General features: G+C 38.1%; 1 protein-coding gene across 1 annotated transcript; it reads left to right on the top strand.

Annotated features, from left to right (window-relative positions):
* The first annotated feature begins 650 nt into the window (after positions 1 to 650).
* LOC139741638 (centromere protein N-like) lies at positions 651 to 22197 on the top strand. The gene is made up of 8 exons (XM_071652216.1): positions 651 to 885; positions 5085 to 5130; positions 6670 to 6732; positions 7809 to 7885; positions 8072 to 8248; positions 18915 to 19092; positions 20809 to 20939; positions 21803 to 22197. Exons 1-8 carry the CDS (start codon positions 691 to 693, stop codon positions 22049 to 22051), a joined length of 1116 nt encoding a protein of 371 aa, XP_071508317.1. The 5' UTR covers positions 651 to 690; the 3' UTR covers positions 22052 to 22197.
* The last annotated feature ends 1080 nt before the right edge of the window (positions 22198 to 23277 follow it).

The following is a 23277-nucleotide window of genomic DNA, read 5'->3' as shown; positions in this document are numbered from 1 at the left end:
AGGTTTCACATAGCCTATGCCAATACATCGCAAATAAATTCGACTCGTTAAACATAAAGCTAGTGTCCTAGTACACTGTACAGTGATTTGGTGATTTCGTACGGCTGTGTACCCGGTGGTATCACCATCAGTAGGCATACGCGATGGGTTGCTGCACGATCGGTGTACAATCGCAACCCACCATAGCAGTTACTTAGTACAAAGTCACGGGCGCGGCGTCCTCCAATATCGGGGCGGGCGGGCATACGGCTAGTTCCGGCGGTGGCGTCTCCGGGATGCGACCGGCGTGCACCAAGCGAGCACCAACTGTTGTGTGTGGGACATTAGGATTTTGATCATTTTCCGAACAGGTTATACCATATTGAGGTGGACAGTATTCATAGTAATCTATATATTTCTATCACATCAAAGAAATCATACAATTACAGGCACAAAAAAAAAATATATTATCCGAAGTTGATGAGTTGGAATTTTACACAAAAATGAATATACGCACCGTAAAATCTTGTAAAAATGAAGCTTTCCTCCCTGGCAAGTAATTTGGAACAATCCATTTCAGCGGCCGATACAAATTTCGGTCAACATTTCGGAGGCGTTAAACCGGACGGACACCACCAACACTTCACTTTCTAAAGTTTTTGACGATCCTGGTCATCTAGCCAGAGTAATGCGACAAGCAAAACTGTCATTATGGTTTCCTCAGATCTCAAAGGTGTTCTTAGTAGAGTTTTGGGATGTATAAAACGGGAGGAACTTGGTAGCATTCTGCAAGAATGGGCAGTGCTAGACGAAGACCGAACACGAGCGATCATCGGTCTCCTGGATCGAGGAAACCGGGCCGTGCCCCGTCGAACGATTGTACAGAAGGTCGTAGAAGAATGCTTGGTAAGATGTGTTTCAAAACACTGTTCGTGTTATGTTTACGACTCGATAACAACGGAGGTGACGCTGGAGCGCATCTTTTAATGTATCAAAATGATTGATAAATCTGTGTGATATCGTTCGTAATTCGTAATTCTTCACTGTTCTGTGAAAAAAAGGAGTTGGCAAGTGCTTTTGAAGAGCCATGTAAAATAGAGTAAATACTATCTACTCAGTATACTACTAGGTGTACGTTACTTCAGTCCCGGAAACCCGCTCGCTTACGAGGCCTGCTCTCCCGTACGAGCACTGCCTCGCCTCACGAGGTCTGCCGAGAGCCTCGCCTCACGAGGTCTGCCGAGAGCCTCAAGAAGCTCCCTATTCACTTTTTATTCATCTCGCATCTGACATATAAATTGTCGCAACTTTTGCACAGTGATTTTTTGTTACACACACATGTCCACTATCCATGATGAAAAGAAGAAAAAATTCTGTATGTTTTTTTTTTTCTTCAAAAATCGAGTTTCAATCAACCGATGCAGAGCGACCCATCAAAACATGGGCGCCAGCGTGTTCGCACAATGCAAGACTGCCGCACCTAGTGGCTTGATCCGACTTAATATTTACATCACATCATGCATCCAGCACATACAGACAGCGCGCAAGCTCGCTCTCAAAATCTCACAGCTTAGTTTGCGTGCTGTCTGTATGTGCTGGATGCGTGATAATGATGTGATGTGACGTCGCATTGCGGGATGATTCCAGAAAAAGTGCCCAAAGGTTAGCAAGCGGTAGAATTGATGAAGAAAGTGAACTCGTCATGCCTACAAAGTGATTAGTTTTCTAACAAACTGGAGAACCCACCTACTCTATCAGTGTGGAATAGTAATTTGGAATAGGGGGGCCTATATGCACAAGATCAGGCTAGTACTGATTTTATTTTTCCCGTTACGAATTTTTGTAAAAAGATGTAAGACTTCAGCTTCACGAGGCTGATTCGTGCGCGGAGAGGTGAGAGCCGCAGAAAAAAGCACCGAAAATATTTAGTCGGATCGTGGATCAGGCCGCTACGTGCGGCAGTCTTGCATTGTGCGAACATGCTGGCGCCCATGTTTTGATGGGTCGCTCTGCATCGGTTGATTAAAACTCGATATTTGAAAACAAAAACAGACAGAATTTTTTCTTCTTTTCATCATGGATAGTGGACATGTATGTGTAAAAAAAAATCACTGTGCAAAGTTGCGACAATTTATATGTCAGATGTGAGATGAATAAAAAGTGAATAGGGAGCTTCTTGAGGCTCTCCCCTGGGAGGCCTCATGAGGCTCTCGGCAGGCCTCGTGAGGCGAGGCAGTGCTCGTTTGGGGGAGCAGGCCTCATGAGCGGGTTTCCCGGACTGACTTTACTACTTATCAAGCTAGTTATCAGGTTGGTTCTATATGGAATGTATCCGTCTGTCCGGAGGAGTCTTTTATTTTTATCGACGTTATCACTCTCCGAGGGGATCCCCGAAGCCAGACGCAGTCTCCGTGGAACATACAATGTATCCCCGACGACCAGATACAGACCGATCTTTCGGTCAAGTATAGTAGCTTCGCTTCGGGTTGCCGAACCCCGGGGCGCTCTTTGTACACAGTATTTAAAATGCCGAACGTTGGTCGCAGTTATAGGTTGGTTGCCTCGTTTAGCCCGACCAGCTTCCAGACGCCTGTCACGACTGTTGTCACTAACGTTATGGCGACACAGGGGGTGTTTCACAAAGAATTTAAGTCGAACTTAAAGGTTAAGATCGACTTTAAATCATGGTATTTTGCTGGTTTCTCTTTTCAGATTTATCTAGTATTTTCAAAATCCTCTTCAAATTGTTAAAAGTTACCAAAATTGACAGAAAAAAAAACCCTTTGAAGTTTGACGTTTTTGTCATTGTTGTCCCTGTTAGGCTTAACATTAGGCCGTACTTTGTTTTGTTAGTTAATTAATAGGAGAGTGGATTGTATCAGCGGACGTTTTTTTTTTTTTTTTTTTTTCATTGCTCAGAATTCCGTACACAGAGAATGAAATTTTACACAAAACAGGCATTCACAAAGTCCTGAAAATTACAAATTTTGCAAAATTATGAAAATTGTTCACTCCGATTTTTGGAATATGGAATTCGAGTGTACCCCTCTACAAAAAGTTATTTTGTAGCACGGTGTAAATCGCATTATAATTCCGGTCACGATTTTTGTAACAGAATAATCGCCGCTTTCACATCTTGTAGTTATCCTTGCACCAAAATCACAATTCATACCCACGATTCACCATATGTCTTTAGACACATTCGTACTGAGCGGATGGCAAAGAGGAAATCGACAAATGAGGCTCAATTTTCGTATTTTGCGTTGAAAGGTCTAACCTGAACATTTCGAACAATTCACGTGATAAAACCTTGTAATAAATTGACATCTTCTAAATCTGAGGTACAATGTGAATTTCTTAGCGTTTTTAAATTTTTATGTTGCCTCCCCCCCCCCCCCCCCCCCCCCCCCCCCTCCCCGATTTCGGCCCATACAGCGTTCTGTGAGGCTACAAGGTCCGGCATGTATTGAATACATGTCATTAGTTTGCAGAGATCTGTGTGTCTGGAATTACCATGCTGTCCGGTAATACCATGGTCTGTAGCTCTATACCTGTATGAAAAAGTCTCCAAAATTTTCATTCTTGTATGAAAGTTAGAATACCGGTACCATTGAAGTCACACACAGCCTACCGTAATTTCAAGTCGAACTTAAAACTTTAATAAGTTCGACTTAAATTCTTCGTGAAACACCCCTGGGCTATGTATAGTTGTTGGGCTGAACGGAGCTCCCCGGGGTTAGATTATGTCTAGAGATAGTATCTAGTTTATGTTTTATTAGGTGATACGCTAACGGCTTAGAATTTTGAACAAACACAATAGGTGATACGCTAACAAACACAATAAGTGATAGGCTAACAAACACAATAGGTGATACGCTAACAGCGTATCTCCTATTGTGTTTGTTCAAAATTCCCATTCTTTCTGATGAATTTTGCGAACAAAATATCTCAATAACGACTTGACCAATTCACATGAAATTTTCAGTCATCATATCTCATGACAATATGTCAGTGCAGTAACATTTTCTTGACGATAATTTATCTGTGACGTCATCTAGGCGCGATTTTGTGATTTTAAATGATCGATCATAACTTCATATTAAACTAAATGCCATTTTTGTACCATTTTCGGTAGACATAAAGTTCAAGTTACGTCTGATTGTCCTGTACTATGCTAATTACCCAGGTCACCATGACGTGGGCGTACGCGCGCGTCAAAATTTTGAAATGCTCAAATCGACATCCCAATGGGTTTTCTCAAAGTTTCAGACAATTCTATATAAAGCATTTCAAAAAATTCCGCGAGTGTGCGTCCGTCTGCACGTTTTCGCGTGCACTGCGCGTAAGCAACATAAAAATACACTTTCTTTTGACTGATTTGGATTCCTGATACATCCAGTGACAATATCCATTGATTTCAGATCGATTTTGACCAATAACAAAGCAATGCACTTGGGTCTATTAAAGTCAAAATTCTGCGCACGCGTCTATGTGCAAATATAGTGAAAAAACATGTCTTTGTTTATTTTGCCAATTTACTAGCTCTTGAAAATGTCCAGCAACCCTATGTTTTTATTGCATATTACAAAAGCATATGAATTGTAAATAACATATTTCAAGTATCAATATTTCCAGGAAAACTTGATGACATCATTACCCTGTACATCGTCATCTGAAATAAAAAAAGTGGAATTGAATTTTTTGAGGTACTGTTTCTGACATTTATTTGCTGGAATCTTGGTAGATTTAGCTCAATATTATCCCAAATTCGGAATGTGTTTCATCAACGTTTGTCAGCGCTGACAACTTGAATCACCACATATAGTAACAGTCAGTGACCAGAGCATCTCAGCCAATCAAAACCAAGGATTTTGCTGAAATGGTCAGCACTGACAGTTGTCAGCGCTGACAAACGTTGATGAAACACCCCCCCAGATTGCACAATTTACCGATTGAAAATGTCCTTATTGTGGGTGGAGGTTAAAAAAGGGGGTCATTGAGTTATCAGTTTTGTGACTTTTATTTGGTGTATTCAAATTTTTTTGAATGTTTTTAAAATGAATATTGTATTTTGCCTTCCTTACATTTATTTCCACTAATTCCAGCGACAGCAGATCAGCAAGAAGCAAATATCACAGTTGGATCTGCTATGTGAGTATAATTTGCAGAGCATCATGTCAAAGATGACTGCATTTATACCACATTCTGTCATATTTCTGTCTGCCAGTTTATAACCCTCTTTGCCTGTACATGTATACTGCTTGCTTTGGTCCCAGTGCTTAGCATATCCTGAATTTATGTCAGTATAAATAGAAATCATTTAGTTCACCTTCTCACCACTGAATTTCTCAATGGCCTTAAGATACATTTCTATACCTGACATGGTTTGTCTGATCCATTTTGCTATATTTGTCTGTTTTGTTTTTGTTTTGCATTGTTCTTCTGTGGTGTTTTGCTTTTCAAACCCAGAGGATTACATTAATATACTTTATGTGTTTACCAATGCATCATTGGCAAAGAAAGTATAAAGTTTGAAGTCCTTACACCCATGAAACTATGTATCACCCTGTGTTACTTCTTTAAGTGTTTTTCCTTAACCGGTAATTAGGATGCAATTCTTATGAATCCTGCATGTAGATGTTAAGGCTTCAAATTCCACTGGAAATCATTGATAACATTCATCTGTATGGATACTTTGTTCAGTATCAATCAGGAGATCAGGAGATCAAGAGAAGAATTTTGAGCTCGATTGGAGCATGTTAAAATTTCAACACGCGTGTTGTATACAATGTACGTGTGCAATCACCATGTCATGATCAAATTTTGACATGAATGGATAGAGCTTGACATGACCTATTTGATACATGTATGTCATTTAAATTTCATTGAAAATTTCCAGTCCATTATTGAGATATGATTACGTATGTGATTTGAGATAATGACATACTGATGTTACGGTTGACTGATCACAATGATACATTAGATTTGTCATCCTTAGGACATGATACATGTACGTAGAAGTTTGAGATTGATAGTTGAAACACTTTTTGAGTTAACTTGTACACAAGATTTGAGGAGAAAGAAGTAAATAAACAAAGAATCAGTACAGAGACAGAATGTGATCTGAGAGGATACTCGGATCACCTAATGAAGCCGTTGAGGACGAGTCCAGAGTATACAGGTGTCTATTGGAAATGTGTGTTGTAGCAAAATCAGACTGTCCTCAATAGGTTAAGGCATCATGATAATCATAATGAGCCTGGATACACCTGCCTGTCTCTTAAAGCCTCTTTCTTTTCTCCTTTTGCTCTTTGTCACATTCTCTATCTGTGAGCTAGTAAATTTGATGTTTCTATTAACCATACAATGCCATTGATGATATTGCTGTGGTACATCCTGATGCTACTGCTGTTCAATATTAAAGTGGACTTTGGTGCAGTGTTTAATAATGAATACTGGTTAAAAGATGAACTTTTCCATATCCCAGCCAGCACTTCAGTAATCAATGTTCCATTAGCTGTGCTGAACATTCCCTCTGATGTATTGTTTCCTTGTTGAATTTGATGGGGATGATAACACTATCATCATTGGTAATTGCAGTTAGATTGAAGAGAGACAGGCAGAGGTAATAATATTGCTGCAATGATTTCAAGATTCTCTTCAATGCTATGACTTTTCCCCGAAATACAGGTAACATTACTCACCCAGAGAGAAAGAAATGGTCAGTTTACAAGCTCATGATGTCTGACTCAGGTAAGGGCTTCATTGTATTGCTGTATACGCATACTACACTGATCTTGGAGGTAGTTAAAAGATGTAGGGTCCTATAACTTACTACGGTACTTTCTATTGGGAAAATGATTGTGATTGCTGTGAAACCAACATGACTATCTTGACATGCTCAAAGACTACCATATTACAATGTATGTAATCATTTGAAATTGTTGGTAAGGTTTAAAGCTACTGGAAAAGAACCTGTAATGATTTTAGCACCCACAGCATTATGGTTGTCTGTTTGTAGATCGAAATACAATGAGCGAGTGCAATGACCCATGGATAATAAATCATAGTACACTGTATTCAATTTCATCTGCTCATTATTCATGGGATACAGTAAAACTCTTGAGTTTTGCCATCTTTCAGTGTTCATGAAGTGTGTGCTTACTGCTGGGTCATTTAAGTTTAAAGTGAGGCAGTCCTCACAAATTTAAAAAAAAAACATGTTGTTGTTGGTACCTCCAATGAACTACTTTCGCCAAAAACAAGCTTTCAAATCATCAAATACGTCTGGTAAATTTTGATTAAAAAGTGTGAATCTGCATGGTGAATATGCTAATGAGCAAGTCTTGGCGGAGAGTCAGACGTCACCGAGGCACAACTCTTCCCTAGTTATTCATAAATTCATGTTTACTATTCATTTTTATATTAATTATAGATATAGATAAGCTTGAGATATTTTTTTTTGAAATAATAAAACCACATATTGTCACATTTTATGACAAAATCAGATATGATCAGTTCGAACACTTAAATTGGTTTTCTGAGGCACGGCTGTCAACTTAGTGAGTTGGGCATCAATGACGTTGCACCTTTTTGCAGGCTCTTCCACGATCGCTTGCAGGAATTATTTTTTATAAATCGCGTACATAGACAGTGTTTGCTTTCCACGTGTATACATTGGTGAAAGGTTATGTCTTTTATTCTCCTAATTATCATACAGTGAAAATTCTCAGGACTGCCTCCCTTTAGATATGACTTCCATGTCCTATTTTATTGTCTCATGCACTTAATTTGATGTGTGATATTTGACATTTGCTTCTCTTGTTTAGAGACACAACAAAAAGCATTTGACACAAAAGTCTACTTCAGCAAGGTAACAACGTGCATGTCGGCCTACTTCAAGCACGTAAGTACCATCAATCCTGTGAAAAGTTAATTAAAAACTGCATACAGACTGATACTTTCTCTGCTGTCATGACTATCACATATTTTGCTATGCTCTGTGAAGTTCAAAGTATCATACAAAAATAAATTCCCAGTGCTTGTATAGATCTCACAGTCACTGTTTGTTTGCACTGTTTGTTTGTCACAGGATCTGTGCATGGATCAAAGAGATGATGCCATCTGGCTTCGCATTGGAGTCTGTGAGGGCATGAGAGATACACCTTCTTCTTTCTTTAGCAACAGTGTCTTTGTTGTCTACCACCCAGGCTCAGACTACATCATCATGTCACGAGCCAGGAAAGGACTGCTTGATTTCATCATGCAGGTATGACTTATTTTGATATTAAATGATTCTTTGCCTCTAAAATCATTGACATTCAAAACTATAGAATTACCTAGTGGTAGCTTGTTTAATAGTGAATTTCATTCTTTTAGTTCCTATTAAAGCTTAGAGTTCAATTACGTGTATTAAAGCTGTTGTGATTGCTTTTTGTCCATCTCATGTCGTCCATCACCTGCAAACTCTTTTAACTTTTATCTTTTTTTCAAAACTCATGATCTGATTCAACCAAACTTGTCAGAAATTGTTCCAAGTAGAATCAGATGCAAAGCTGGTCAGATGGTTCAAGTGTCCTCATGGGAGCCCCATGGGCATAGCCAAAAGAGCCATAGAAGTTAGTAAATATCAAACATCTTCTTCTCCAGATCCAGAAGAAGTATAACCTTGTATTAAGGTTAGATACTCTTAGAAGTGAACATAAGATGTTTATGACAGTGGATAACAGATAACAAGTTGGGGTGACAAATTACAGTGTGGCTCAAGGAATAGAATGAACATGTTCACCTTCAACTGTAAAATTATATGGTCAGATTTTCAAAAAAAAGTTTGCACTTATAATTCTTGTGGGTAGAAGATACAAAGTTGTTCAACAAGTGAGAGTTGGGGTGGGGGGGGGGGGGATCAGCTTAGCTGAAAAAGGCTACCAATTTTCATATACACAGCAAGTTAGTATTTGGCTGGTTAGTGATGTGGGTGTGGCCAGAAGGGTCATGAAGAGGAGCTCCCAAAGTTTGGCTAACTTTGCTGACAAAGTAAACTTGTTATACCCCCGCCACACATAGTGTGAAGGGGGTATATATAGGAATCACCATGATGTTGGTCGAGCGGTCGGTCGGTCTGTCTGTTGCAAAATCTTGCGTCGCGATCTCCTCCCACAGTTTTGAAGCAATTTAAATGAAACTTAGGGTAAATGATGATATTGAGGTATAGATGTGCAAGACATGTTTTTTGTGTTTGTCGGACAATGCGTTGCCATGGTAACCATAATTCTACCAAAACCTTGTGGATTGAATAACTTCCATAGTATTTAAGCAATCAATTTCAAAATTGGTATCTATGATGATCTATAGGTGTAGTTATGCAAGACACTCTTTGTGTTTGTACTTGACAAAGCGTTGCCATGGTAACGGCATGTTTTCTTCGAAATCTTGTGGAGTGAACAACTTCCACAGTTTTGAAGCAATTGAAATCAAATTTGGTAGACAATATGGCCTTAAGGCATAGATGTGGAACACATAATTTTTGTGTTTGTCGGACAAAGCATTGCCATGGTTACCATAATTTTACCAAAACCTTGTGGATTGAATAACTTCCCCATCATTCAAGCAATTAAGGTCAAATGTAGTATGTATGATGATCGGGAGGTGTAGTTATGCAAGACACCAATGTGTTGATATAAGAGAAATGTGTTGCCATGGTAACCATTCATTTTTGTATCAAATTGAACCATTTGATCTATGAAGGTGAAATTTGGTGTGTATGATGCTCTTTAAGTGTTGTTTTGCAAAATGTCCTTTGTATTTGTATCGGACAATGCGTTGCCATGGTAACCACATTTTTTTTTAAATCCTGTGGAGTGAACTTCTTCCACAGTTTTCAAGCAATTGAAACCAGATTTGGTAGGCATTATGGCCCTGAGGTATAGATGTGGAACACCTAATTGTCCCCGCCAAACGAGTTCGAGCAGGGGACTATGAAATGGGCTCCGTACGTGTGTGTGTCCGTGTGTCCGTCCGTGTGTTCGTCCGTCCGTCCGTCCGTCCGTCCGTCCGTCCGTCCGTCCGTGTGTGCGTCCGTGTGTGCGTCCGTGTGTGATCAAAATGTTCAAAATGCTACTCCTTCGCCATTTCTAACCCGATTTTGATTCTGTTTGCTTTATATGATAGCACTACATGGGAGCTTTGAAACTTCTATACAGAATTTCAGGTGTGACCTTTGACCTTGACCTTTGACCTATATTGTACATTTTGCTTCAAAAGCTACTCCTTCGCCATTTCTAACCCGATTTTGATTCCGTTTGCTTTATATGATGGCACTAGGTGAGGGCTTCAAAACTTCTACACAGAATTTTGACCTTAGACTTCTTTGACCTTTGACCTTGATTTTTGACCTATATTGTACATTGCCTACAAAATGCTACTCCTTCGCCATTTCTAACCCGATTTTGATTCCGTTTGCTTAATGTGATGGCACTAGGTGAGGGCTTCAAAACTTCTTCACAGAATTTTGACCTTTGACTTCTTTGACCTTTGACCTTGATTTTTGCCCTATATTGTACATTTTGCTACAAAATGCTACTCCTTCGCCATTTGTAACCCGATTTTAATTCCGTTTGCTTTAAGTGATGGCACTAGGTGAGGGCTTCAAAACTTCTACACAGAATTTTGACCTTTGACTTCTTTGACCTTTGACCTTGATTTTTGACCTGTATTGTACATTTTGCTACCAAATGCTACTCCTTCACCATTTCTAACCCGATTTCGATTCCGTTTGCTTTATGTGATGGCACTAGGTTAGGGCTTCAAAACTTCTACACAGAATTTTGACCTTTGACCTTGATTTTTTTACCTATATTGTACATTGGCTACAAAATGCTACTCCTTCGCCATTTCTAACCCGATTTCGATTCCGTTTGCTTTATGTGATGGCACTAGTAGGCCATGGGCTAGTGGGGGTCAACGTGCACCCCCTCTGCACCTAACATTCATTGTTGTTTCCATGTAGCCCTTGATCTGGAGAGTCAGAAAAGTGATGTTAACAAAAAAAAAGTTGGGTCCCAAGACCCGCCCCGTGACGTTTTGTGACGTCACTTCCGGAACGACCTTTTCGCGAATACGGGGGAATAGCATTTGGGTATTATCCTAATAAAGTGGTCCCCATGCCTTTATTTTTCATTGATAACCAAAGATTTTGGTATTTCTAGATTTCTGAGAAGATGGGAAATATGATGCAAAACAAAGTTTGGCAATATAGGCCCTCAGATTGTCGTCATCGACAACGAAATGGGCAAAGATGTCGACAAAATTCAACAAAATTTTACAAAATTTGGGCAATTTTTCAAGTTTCACCCTTTAAGTTTGTATATTTTTGTGAAGAATTTGTTAAATGACTTGAAATTTGGTCTGGATATTAAATGAATATCCCTTTTTACGAAAACAAAAGATTTTGGCCTAATTGTAATTCGATCTTCTTCTGTAGACATTCAAGCGCGCATGCGCGGTATCTGGAAATAAGCCTCCCAAATGCCTTTTTTGATGTCAGGTATCAAAAATGAGTTACAACGCGTCTCTTTATCATGTAAATTTACAAATTTAATCATATTTTGCAATCAGCAATCACCTGATTGAATAAAAGTTGCCTTAAAATGAGAAATCAAAGGTGACCATGGTTCTCTTTGATGATGACGTTGGTCACGACATCGAAGATGAAGACGACGTCAAAGACTATAGAAATACGACATAGCAGGGATTCGTTTCAAATCTCCATTTCAATTAATTGATTTTAGCGATAAATTTACAGTAAAGGAAATCAAGATAATGAATTTTCAATTCTACTGGCATTTTATTTCTTTGCAATAAACTCAAATCCTGCTTAAAGGGGAAATCCAGTCTAGAAATAAGTTAGTCTGATAAAAAAGAGTAAAATCTTACGAGTTTAACGGTAAGAATTTGACTCAAATCTGATGAAAAATAAGGAAGTAACTATTTTTTTTTTGCTAATTTCTGCAAAACATTTCTTGTACAGTGGATAAGAATATGTAAATGAGTGACCTGACCATGTCATAACCTCACAATTTTCTATTGATCGTGTACAAAACATTAAAAAAAATCAATGTTTCAGTCATTGAAGTCTGACAAATGATGATATTCCTGGTTGCATAACTTGGTTATAGTGATGTTAGATATATCAGGATTTGAGCCTCGAGCATAATTGCGTTTGAATGAAAAACTGGAAATGTCAAAATTTTATGTACAAACTATATGGCAAGATGTGAGGGGATCACATGCTCACTTTAATATTTGCATATTCATATTGACCGTTCAAGAACTATTTCCTCAAAAAATAGCGAAACTTCAAAATGTCGTAACTTCCTTATTTTTCATGCGATTTCGATCACAATTTTACCATTGAACTCGTAATATATTACTTTTTTGTTATCGGACTAACTTTAATTTGGACTGGATTTGCCCTTTAGATAAAGGCTTATAACTAGTTTCACAATTAAAACACTTATCTCAACTACGTTGCACTCACTGGCACAATTCTAAATACTGTACCAGGCATGGATAATATTTTGACATGATTTTTCCTCTATTTTCTTCAGAAATTGCATCTACATTGAACTTGTCACCGAAATGACACTATACATGATGCATAATAGAGACAATGGACTTTTAGGGACCTAAATTGTTTTAATGTCTGGGTTTTTTTTTACTTGGGAATGCTAACCTGTGGGTTCTTGGCGGTTCTGTGGCATAGTGGGTAAAACTTTCGACTCCCGATTGGAGGACCCGAGTTCGAGTCACGATTCAATTACGATGTACATTTCTCGATGGTAATAATTATATTAACATCATTATCTAATTTTTTTTTATTCTTATTTTTCATTTTATTTCGAAAATTTGGGAATATGGACTTGCAGGTCATCGACAATGAAGTGGGCATACATGAGATTGACAAACTTAAAAGTCCACGCAGTTTTTTACAAGTTCTCACGCTAAAACATCTAAATATCCATTATTTGTGTTAAATCATTAAATGAAATTAAACCTAGTCTGGATATTAGATAAATAACCATGTTTGATGAAAAAAGAAAAACAAAAGAAATAAGGCATTATCTTAATTCAGGCATCTTCTGTGGACATTTAACTTAAAGTCAACACATTTGTTAGATCAGGCATGGTGCCTTATGTGGATGTCCAGAAGCTGACGCTGATTCACCGGGTGCACTTCACGAATTCGACACCCACGAATCATACAACCCATGAGTCAGAGAGCCCGCGAGTTACACAGCCGGTGAGTCCCAAAGCCCATGAGTTCGACACCCTTGAGTCCGACACTAGGCAAGCCGGGCTAACGAATTTGACACGTAATAAATGAGACCCACGAGAAAAACATATTTCCGGCCTTGCGATGTAATATCGAACTTGTGGATCGTTTTTAACTTTTTTCTTCTTTTTTTTTTTTGGGGGGGGGGGGTGGGGAGTTGTTGCTTAGAAAAGTGTCAAACTCGTGGATCTTGCTTGCCTAGTGTCAAACTTGCGGGCCTTGTTTGCATACTGTCGGACTCATGGTCCTTATTTGCCTGCTGTCGAAGTCATGGGCTGTACGACTCGTTTGCTGTATAATTCTTGGGTGTCGAACTCGTGGGATGACAACTAATCACTTTGCCATCCTTTCAAAGTCTGAAATTCTTTTGAGCTCTGAATCGAATTCCAATGTCACCATCATTGTCATTTTCTGAGTGTATAGGTTTAATGAATTCATTTTTTGCTCCTGTCACTGCTTTTATGCCAGTATCGGGCTTTGATACATCAGCCATGGTGCCTTTCAGGACGTCCACAAGCTGATGTGGCATCACCTCCCCTGAGGTGAAGTCAACAGAGGTCGCATAAGATCTTCATCCTTCGTTTATCCATGATCTTTATTTTGGTCCGTTGGTAGCTTCCATATTCTTAGTTTGATAATTGCTACGGAGGACGTGCTGTTCAGAGACGTCTCTGAGAAGCCAGATCAAAAGTTTTTGCCTTTGTGACATAAATCATTTTACCGCACTTATAGACTGTATTGTCAAGAATCGCAGAGCATTCACCTCTAAATTCTTCTGTTACCGTGCAAAGCACAGCAAAATATTTTCAGTTCATCCATCACCTCAGCTGTCCTATTTCATGATTCAGCCCTTGTATGTACATCATTTCTAGGACTCCACGCATTTACTGGCTGCAATACCACTAGTGCCTTTTAGGTATAAAGGGGAAGGTAAAAACAATGTCGAGGCTGATGAGTCATTTCATGCTGCATTTCCAAAGTTTGGTGAATCTTGAAATGTTATAGCTGAGATGATGATGAACTGGAACGATTTACCTGTGCATGCCTTGTATGGTAACAGAAGAATTAGGAAGGTGAATGCCCTCCAAACTCTTTACAGTCCAAGTGCGGTGAAATGGCCAATGTCACAAAGGCAAAAACTTTGATCTGACTATGATACCGCCCTGCTGAAAGGTGTTAGAGCAGCATGTCCTATGCAATTATCAAACAAGAATATGAAAGCTAGCAACAAACCCAAACGAAGAACATGGATGGACAAAGTATGAAGATCTAATGCGACCTCTGTGGACCTCAAGGGAGGTGCTGCCGCGTCAGCTTGTGGACATGAATCCTGGAAGTCACTCTGGCTGATGAATCGGAGCCGATACTGGTATGGCAACAGTAACATGAGTAACAATGGTTTAATTCAACATATACCGCACTCAGAAAATGACCATTATGGACATTGGAATTTGATTTGGCTCAGAACTCATGCGCAAATGAATATCAGACACTGACAGGATGGGGAAATGATTCCGCATCAGCTTGGGGACATCTCTTTAGGCACCATGACTTATGAATCGGAGCCCGATACTGATAGTGACAGTGAAAGTAGTGAAAATGAATTCATTCAACCAATAGAATCACAGAGTTACAATGATAGTGACATTGGAATTTAATTGTAACAGTGTTCATGGGCAAACGAGTGTCAGACTTTGAAAGGATAACTTAGAGCTGGTAGATGACTCCATCAATTTCAAACATATCGGTATTAAGCCAGTGGTAATCATTTGAAGCATTTCGATGTTGGACTCTCAATAATTTCATCGGAAGTAAGTAATGCTGTAAAAATACATAATAATTAGCAAATAACTTTTATGAAACATCATATAACCAATAATTCTACTGTGAACAATGTTACATTTAAAAAGTTTCTTTATACTTTCAGATGGAATGAAAATTTTAAAAAGAGGTATCACACATATAATCGTTTAGTGTTGACTAAGTATGAATGCTAATAATATTTTCAAAGCATAAGTTACGAAACCTGACTAAACAAAAGAATACTCTTGAAAAAAAGGCTGGGAATTTGAGTATCTAACAGCAACCAACTTTTATCAAAGTATGAATGTATTATATGCCTCATATGATCTATGACTGAACTATCATTGTCTAATAACCATGTCAGATAATGTCCCATGAATTGGGGGATTGCTTATAATAAACATGCCTCTATAGTCACATTAAACGATTTGTCGCGGTAAATTATGATAGAATTATGTTGTCATTATGATCATCAGAAATGGTGACAAGAGTACTGTATAGTTGCCTCTAAATTTCTCATTTTAAGCCAAATTTCTCTTAGTTATTTTCTTTCATATTTTCGTTAATACAAATAATAATACTTGAAGTTTCTGATCTTTGATGAAAAACTGATTGCTAGACAGCAGAAAAGAACTCACGGCGGCTTGTTTCACACACCTTGCATGCACACTAAACATCTTAAAAGACTTCAGGATTATTAAAAAAACACATACTAAATTCTCTTTAAAGGATTCGAGTTTGTTGACAAGGCAAAATGCAGATGTAATCAAAATCTTCTTTTCCTCGTAGCTAATGGTGTTAATCTTTAAGGGTCGTCTTAAACTAATTGCTAAATTCAGTTGAATTTGGTATTTAGACGAAACTCCAATGTGAATTTTGTCATCGACGTCACTGTCTTTGCCGTCATCACTGAAGTCAATGTATTTCAGCAGGTGTTTGATGATTTAAACAAAATGATTAAAGTTCCGATTTTACTTGAAATATACGAGTTAATATATCACTTTACTAGTCACCAAAAGGGACATTTTGTTGGTTCTTATTTCGCACTCCTCCTGCCCTCTTGAACGTCCACAGAAGAAGCGAGGATTAAAATAATGGCTCATCGGTTCCTTGTTAGTCAAAGATGGCTATTTATTTAAAGGACAAGTTCAACTTCACAGATTTGTGACATGTGGATTGAGTGAATACAGCAATACTAGTAGAACACATGAGTGAGAGTTTGAGGAAAATTAGACAATTCGTTTAAAAGTTATGAATTTTTGAAGTTTCTGCTCGCTCACTGCTGAATGAGAAGACTAATACAGCTTGTGATGTCACAGTCATGTGTAGAACGATATAAAGAAAACAATATAAAGAAAATTCAACATATTTTCACTTTTCTTACAAAATAAAGAACACTTGACTTGTCTCTGTCAGAAGGCAGGAAGAATAACATCCTTAATATAAGTCACTGACATGTCGAAGAAATATGCACGTTTTGCAAAAAAAAAAAAAAAAAAAAAGATTTTGTAGAATTCTCTTAATATTTTCCTTACATTGCATATATCGTTCTACGCATGTGCCATCACACACTATAGTAGTCTTCTCATCCAGCGGTGACAGTACAGATACTTTAAAAATTCAAAACGTTTGAATGGATTGTCCGCTTTCTCCAAACTCTTACTGATGTGGAATTCTACTACTTGCCGCATTTACTTCACCTACATGTACACGAAGCTGGACTTATCCTTTAACATCCAGACTAAATTCCAATTAATATAGTGAATTAACCACAAAGTAATGAATATATAAATTAGCATAAGAATTTGTGCTGACTTAGTTTGTCGACCTCACTAATGCCCATTTCGTTGTTGATGACCTGCAAGGCCCTTTTGCCAAATTCTCGAAAGAAAATAGTAAAAAAAATCAAAATAGTTTTCGTCATACTGCGTATTAATCAAATGAATATCAGTTCAGTGAAATCAACGGAATAAACAAACAATCAGATATTGACATTGATGAAGTCATTACCAGCAAGGAAATGTACATATTTGACTGACCCAATTACAAACATGACTTATAATATTTTCCGAAATTTTAAAAGAGACTAAAAGATATCTAAAATAATCTCTCCCATGTCGTAATTCTAGTCTTTGACGTCGTCTTTATCTTCGATGTCGTGACCAACGTCATGATAAAGAAGAACCATGGTCACCTTTGATTTCTCATTTTAAGGCAACTTTCATTCAATCAGGTGATTGCTGATTGCCAAAATTGATTAAAGTTGTGAATTTACATGATAAAAGATTCGTTGTAACTCATTTTTGATACTGGACATAAAAAAAAGGCATTTCGGAGGCTGATTTCCAGACACCGCGCATGCGCACTTGAATGTCTACAGAAGAAGATCGGATTACAATTAGGCCAAAATCTTTTGTTTTCGTAAAAAGGGATATTCATTTAATATCCAGACCAAATTTCAAGTCATTTAACAAATTTTTCACAAAAATATACAAACTTAAAGGGTGAAACTTGAAAAATTGCCCAAATTTTGTAAAATTTTATTGAATTTTGTCGACATTGTTGCCTATTTCGTTGTCGATGACGACAAACTGAGGACTTATATTGCCAAACTTTGCTTTGCATCATATTTCCCATCTTCTGAGGAATCTAGAAATACCAAAATCTTTGGTTATTATTGAAAAATAAAGGCATGGGGACCACTTTATTAGGATAATACCCAAATGCTATTCCCCCGTATTCGCGAAAAGGTCGTTCCGGAAGTGACGTCACAAAACGTCACGGGGCGGGTCTTGGGACCCAACTTTTTTTTTGTTAACATCACTTTTCTGACTCTCCAGACCAAGGGCTACATGGAAACAACAATGAATGTTAGGTGCAGAGGGGGTGCACGTTGACCCCTACTAGCCCATGGCCTATAGGTGAGGGCTTCAAAACTTCTACATAGAATTTTGACCTTTGACTTCTTTGACCTTTGACCTTCATCTTTTTACCTATATTGTACATTTTGCTACTAAATGCTACTTCCGGCGGGGACATATATTACGCACCGCGTAATTTCTACTTTTCCTTGTTTTTGTGTTTGTCACACAAACCGTTGCCATGGTAACCACAATTTTACCGAAACCTTGCAGATCGAATAACTTTTCCATCATTCAAGCAATTAAAGTCAAATTTAGTATGTATCATGATCTAGAAGTGTAGTTTTGCATGACACCAATGTGTTAGTTTAAGGAAAATGTGTTGCCATGGTAACCACTCATTTTTGTATCAAAATAAACCATTCAAGCTATGAAGGTCAAATTTGGTGTGTATGATGGTCTTTAAGTGTAGTGATGCTGGCGGAAAGCATGTTTCCATTTGCTGTAAGTTTTATACTCAGTGTCAACTCTGTAATTGTACAGTAAACTAAAATTATTCTGTTTCCAATTCGACAAATGCACAAACTTGGTATTAACGTCATTGCCCTCATGACATCACATACTATAAAGCAACACTAGGGGCGGGGGTATTAATCACCTTCAGTGATAATTCTAGTTAAATTTGTGGGATATTATCAGGTAGCCCAAGATTAAAAGGCAAAGTGTTATCATACAAAACAACGTACATTTACATTGCTTAATGGGTTGACATACATTTGTATTGTGTAAAGATATAGGACTATTTGTGTGACAAAGTTTTTGACTGTTTTTGACATTTGTCTGTCTCAATGTTTATTTCTGCTACTGTGAAGTGAGAGTAACCATGGTGTCTTGCAATGTTTGGTCACAAAGACTTTTTTTGGTAATGACCCTGATAGGCTCTGATCCAGGCCCTGGGCTGTACTGGTACCAAGGAAAGCAAGCTGTCTGGATACCACCTGGACTCTTTGTCTGATCTTAGTCTACACCAAGCATCTCAAGGATGGTTCTCCAAATTCAGTCTCAACCAGGTTGACCCTAACCCTCTTGTCAAGACTCAGTCCAGGAAACGAAGAGGTACGTGTATGGTGGACACCTTTAGTATAAAGTGTAGAAAACTGCAAATGGATAATGAAAAGCATGTTCTATTTCTATTGAGATACTTTTATTTGTCATTCTCTCTTCCAACCACCTTTTCAACTTGATATAAACTTTAACAATAGTTACAGATACTGTGAAGTGTCACCATCATCGTTCTTTCCATGAAATAACTGTACAGTCATTTCAAGATTTGCATTTGGACATACCAGTTTATATTAAAAAACAAAACAAAACCAAACTGTGTCAGCATGCTCATTTTGCTTTATATGGAAAGATTGCTGTCTCGTATGACTAGTTTAATCATAAGACAGGACTTGTGATTGTCAAGAGATAGCAGCTCTGACAAGTCAAAAGAAGTTTACAGGTTCTGGAAAAATGGGGGAAGAGTATCGTTGCTAGAGGTATTTCCTATTCCTATTTGATGCCTTTAATTGTAGGTGGCAATGAAAGTATTTCAAAATAGTAATTATTTTATCATTTCTTGAAAGGATTTACCTCAGTGTCATGATATGAATCTATACAGATGCCTCACCAGAGTTGGACAAGAGTGAACTGATCAACATGTTCCTCCTTTGTGACATTTATATAGCACTACTTTCAGGAATTCTCTCAAGAGTTGGGGGGGGGGGGGGGGGGGGGGGACTCGGAGGCCCCCCCTCAACATTCTTCGCAGTGTGTTACCATCACAAAAAGCCATCAGCGCGATGTTTCATGACTTTTTTCTTTCAAGTCTCCACCATCTTTTGACACTAAATTTGCGACCCCCAGGCACATGGTTCCGATATTACGCATAAATATGTACATGCATGTCACACCAAAAAACAATAAAAAATGTGAATTCCTGTACAATTTTGATGCAAATTGCGCTTACAGTCAAACTTCAAAAAAGCATGATTATTTTATGGTTGTATCGATTAAAATCAATTAATAACACATTTTCATGCTTGCAACAATGTCGTGGACAAATTTCATCGAAAAAATAATGAAAACCAAAAGGTCAAAAAACACAGAAATACATAAAATATTCTGAATCAAATCTTAATAAAATACTTAAGAAATTTTTGATGGTACAATTTTTCATACCTACATTTGCTAAGGACACTAGAAAGAATATATACACAAAAAATGTGCCTGTTTGGAGCTTTATTTAGTGATTTATAGGAAAAAGTCTGATTTTGTGCATAAATTAGCATAATTTAGCATAAATGATAATTTTATTAAAAATCAACATCACATTTTTTTACATTACATCACAGGCAATGTCTATGTGTCAATTTTCATCGTGCTCGTGCAGTTGACAGCCAAGATCTGAAGGGGGGTGGGGGTGGGGGCTGGGAGGCCCCCCTCCGGCTTTATCGTCTACTTGAATAGATCAGCCTAGTTGTTACAAACTTTGCACAATTTTCAAACATTATTAAAGGGTTGTTTTGTTTTTTTTAAGTCAAACACAGTAATGTTAAATGTGCTAGAGAAGTAAAGCAGGAATGGAAAGGAAAAATATATGCATTCTCCTTCGCTGTAACCTCAAAGAAACATATCCGGTACATGTGACTGCCTCTCCCTCACACTCTCTGTGTGAATGTGCAAAATCTCTATGCGTTTTATCACAATAGTTACCTCATGAACACCATAAAGTTGGAGATTACTGGTGTAGAGGATTTATCATACTCTTCGTGTTTTCACTTCTTTAAGGTGACTCTTTGGATCTGGAAGAGAAGTCGCTGATTGCTGAAAATGATGCAGAGTTAAGGAAATATGAGATGGAGCTTGAAGAATCCTGTGGACCAAATAAACTTCCAAAGCTGGAAAAAATATGTTATGAGGTATGAAACTTTCCTTTTCCTGGCTTGTGCTAAACATGCCTTGTAGAGGCAGTAGAGCTATTGCTTGTCTCAAGTATTATTTCCTCTGTGGCAAGGTTAAGATTGGAGCAGTCCATTTGAACAAAATACTGTATACGCCATATATTTAGCGACCTTAAATTTTCGCGAATCGGGATTTCCTGACGATTTTGCGAGTGGTTAAATTCACGATGGTAAGGTACTGAACTGAATGGAGAAATGTATACGTGTACGTCGCATTCATATTGGGATCAGAGTCAATGTTTTCGCGTGTCTTTAATTCCGCGATGACTTATTTGGCATATACAGTACAGTGGACTCCCCTCATAATGAAGTCCTCGGGACCGGCAGTTTTCTTTCGTGATGTTGAAATTTTGTTATAACCGAACAAATAAACAATAGAAATACATAGAGTCAGTGGATAATGTGGCCTGAATTTTTAATTCATTGTAACTGGAATTTCGTTATAACGGGAGTGCACTGTAGATGGTCCCAGTTGCATATTTCCAAAGCAGCTTTTGGTATTTCATGTGTGTTTGTAGATGTTGGAGTGTACCAGTATTGCTGTGTTTGATACATTATTACCCTTCAAATTTTTTTAATTTTTTTTAATTTTTTTTTGTTTTAACATGCCAAGCCTAGCAATGGCGCATTGAGAAATTGGGGTTTGACATCCTGTGGAATAAAGTGTACATTGACCAATGTACCTTACTATTTACATTGCATGATTCTGGAATAAGGTGCATGCTGTACAGGTATATACAGTAATCATGTATGGAATGAGCAGGTTGTTGCTTTGAGGGGCTACTCTGGGATGTCTTCCTTTCTCATTTATTTATTCCCAGATGGAAACCAAGTTTCGTGGCACCCATGCTGCTCCTGACATGATGTTGCGTGAGGAGCCCTTTCACTGCACTGTTAAATTTGAAGGACCCAATGTGTTGGATGGCCTTAAGCAGCTACGCCCCCTGGGAGCAGCCTCAGCTACATTTCCACACCTCTTTGAGCAGGTCCTCAAGATGGGCAAAAACCATTTCAAGATTTATGACAAATCTCATCAAGCAGGCAAAAGCTCTCAAAAGGAAATGGTTTAACCTTACATGTTGGACTAAATATCATTTCTACAGTGTCAAATATTTTCTGATATGCTTGTTTGTATTAAGAACAGGAATTGCAGTGTGCAGTGCCTCGCAATATGACTGTATGATATTCTATCACTTTCATCAGTGACTTCAACCTTTAGGATGATACATTTCAATATTCGCCCACAAAGACTGTGAAATGGTCAGCACAAATAACACACATCTCTTTGCTGTAACAGGAATACAACAATTTGTTACTTCTGGTATTAAATTTATGTTAGCCTGCAGAAGTTACTCCTTTGAAAAGACATGAAAGACTGTTAACAGGTAGATATACATGTATAAATGAGAATATTCATTCTAGTGTAAGTCTTGAATGATGTTTTTCAGGCCCGAGATTCAGAGTCTGGGGATTTGGTCAAACAAATTGAAGAAACGAAAAAAAAAGAAAAAAGAAATGATATTACCCTTAACATGTGTTTGTAGCAAGTCGAGGATTATGGATACGTACTTTCATAAAAAATTAGATTACGAAGATTGAGTTCGGTTCACCATGTGATAAGTCCTGAAAAGGACTGTTGGAAGAGGAGAAGGTGAAGAGGAGAGGTGAGATGGAGAGTATGCGAGAGTAGAAATATTCTTTCTTGAAAAGGTGTGAAGTCCTGAAAAGGACTGTGAACCAGAGGAGAGGCACGGAGAGAAGGATCGACGTTCCGGACAGCTTGACTGTCTGTCATCGGTCTTCTACTTTCAAGAAGAATACCTCTACTCTCCCTTACTCTCCATCTCGCCTCTCCTTTTCTCACTTTTCCCTCTTCACTTTATCTCCTATCTTCTCTTTCAACAGTCCCTTTTCAGGACTACCACATGGTGAACGGTAAACTCAATCTTTGTTATCGACACCACCATGCAAACCTCCACAGTCAAAGATCACAAAATTTGATTTCGTGGTATTGTCTGTACATTTTCTTTATACATGTATGGTCCTGCAGTGACGTTATGAACTGTTGTAGTCTTCTCATCTAGCGATAGTGACACCGAAACTTTTAAAGTTCATAACCTTTAAACAGATTGTCAAATTTCCTCAAACTTCACTGATGTGTACTACAATGTGTACTAATTATTGCTGGGTTCACTATTTCAACATACATGTAATACATATGGGTGTCATTGCCCTATATTATATGTGTACCATCATAAACTATGGTTGAGCAACACAGATGTTTATATGTGTGACA

This window comes from Diadema antillarum, unplaced genomic scaffold (genome assembly GCF_040938485.1).
Source record: "Diadema antillarum isolate AM-2024a unplaced genomic scaffold, OU_Dant_1.0 seq00000942_RagTag, whole genome shotgun sequence".
Lineage (NCBI taxonomy): Eukaryota > Metazoa > Echinodermata > Echinoidea > Diadematoida > Diadematidae > Diadema > Diadema antillarum.
The sequence above is the reverse complement of the archived record's forward strand: the minus strand, read 5'-3'. Positions and strand labels throughout refer to the sequence as shown.

Coding starts and splice junctions, on each gene's coding strand:
- LOC139741638 (XM_071652216.1), top strand. CDS start 691: ATGGTTTCCTCAGATCTCAAAGGTGTTCTTAGTAGAGTTTTGGGATGT. Junction 6,733..7,808: donor GCTCATGATGTCTGACTCAG/GTAAGGGCTTCA, acceptor TCTCTTGTTTAG/AGACACAACAAAAAGCATTT. Junction 20,940..21,802: donor TGGAAAAAATATGTTATGAG/GTATGAAACTTT, acceptor ATTTATTCCCAG/ATGGAAACCAAGTTTCGTGG.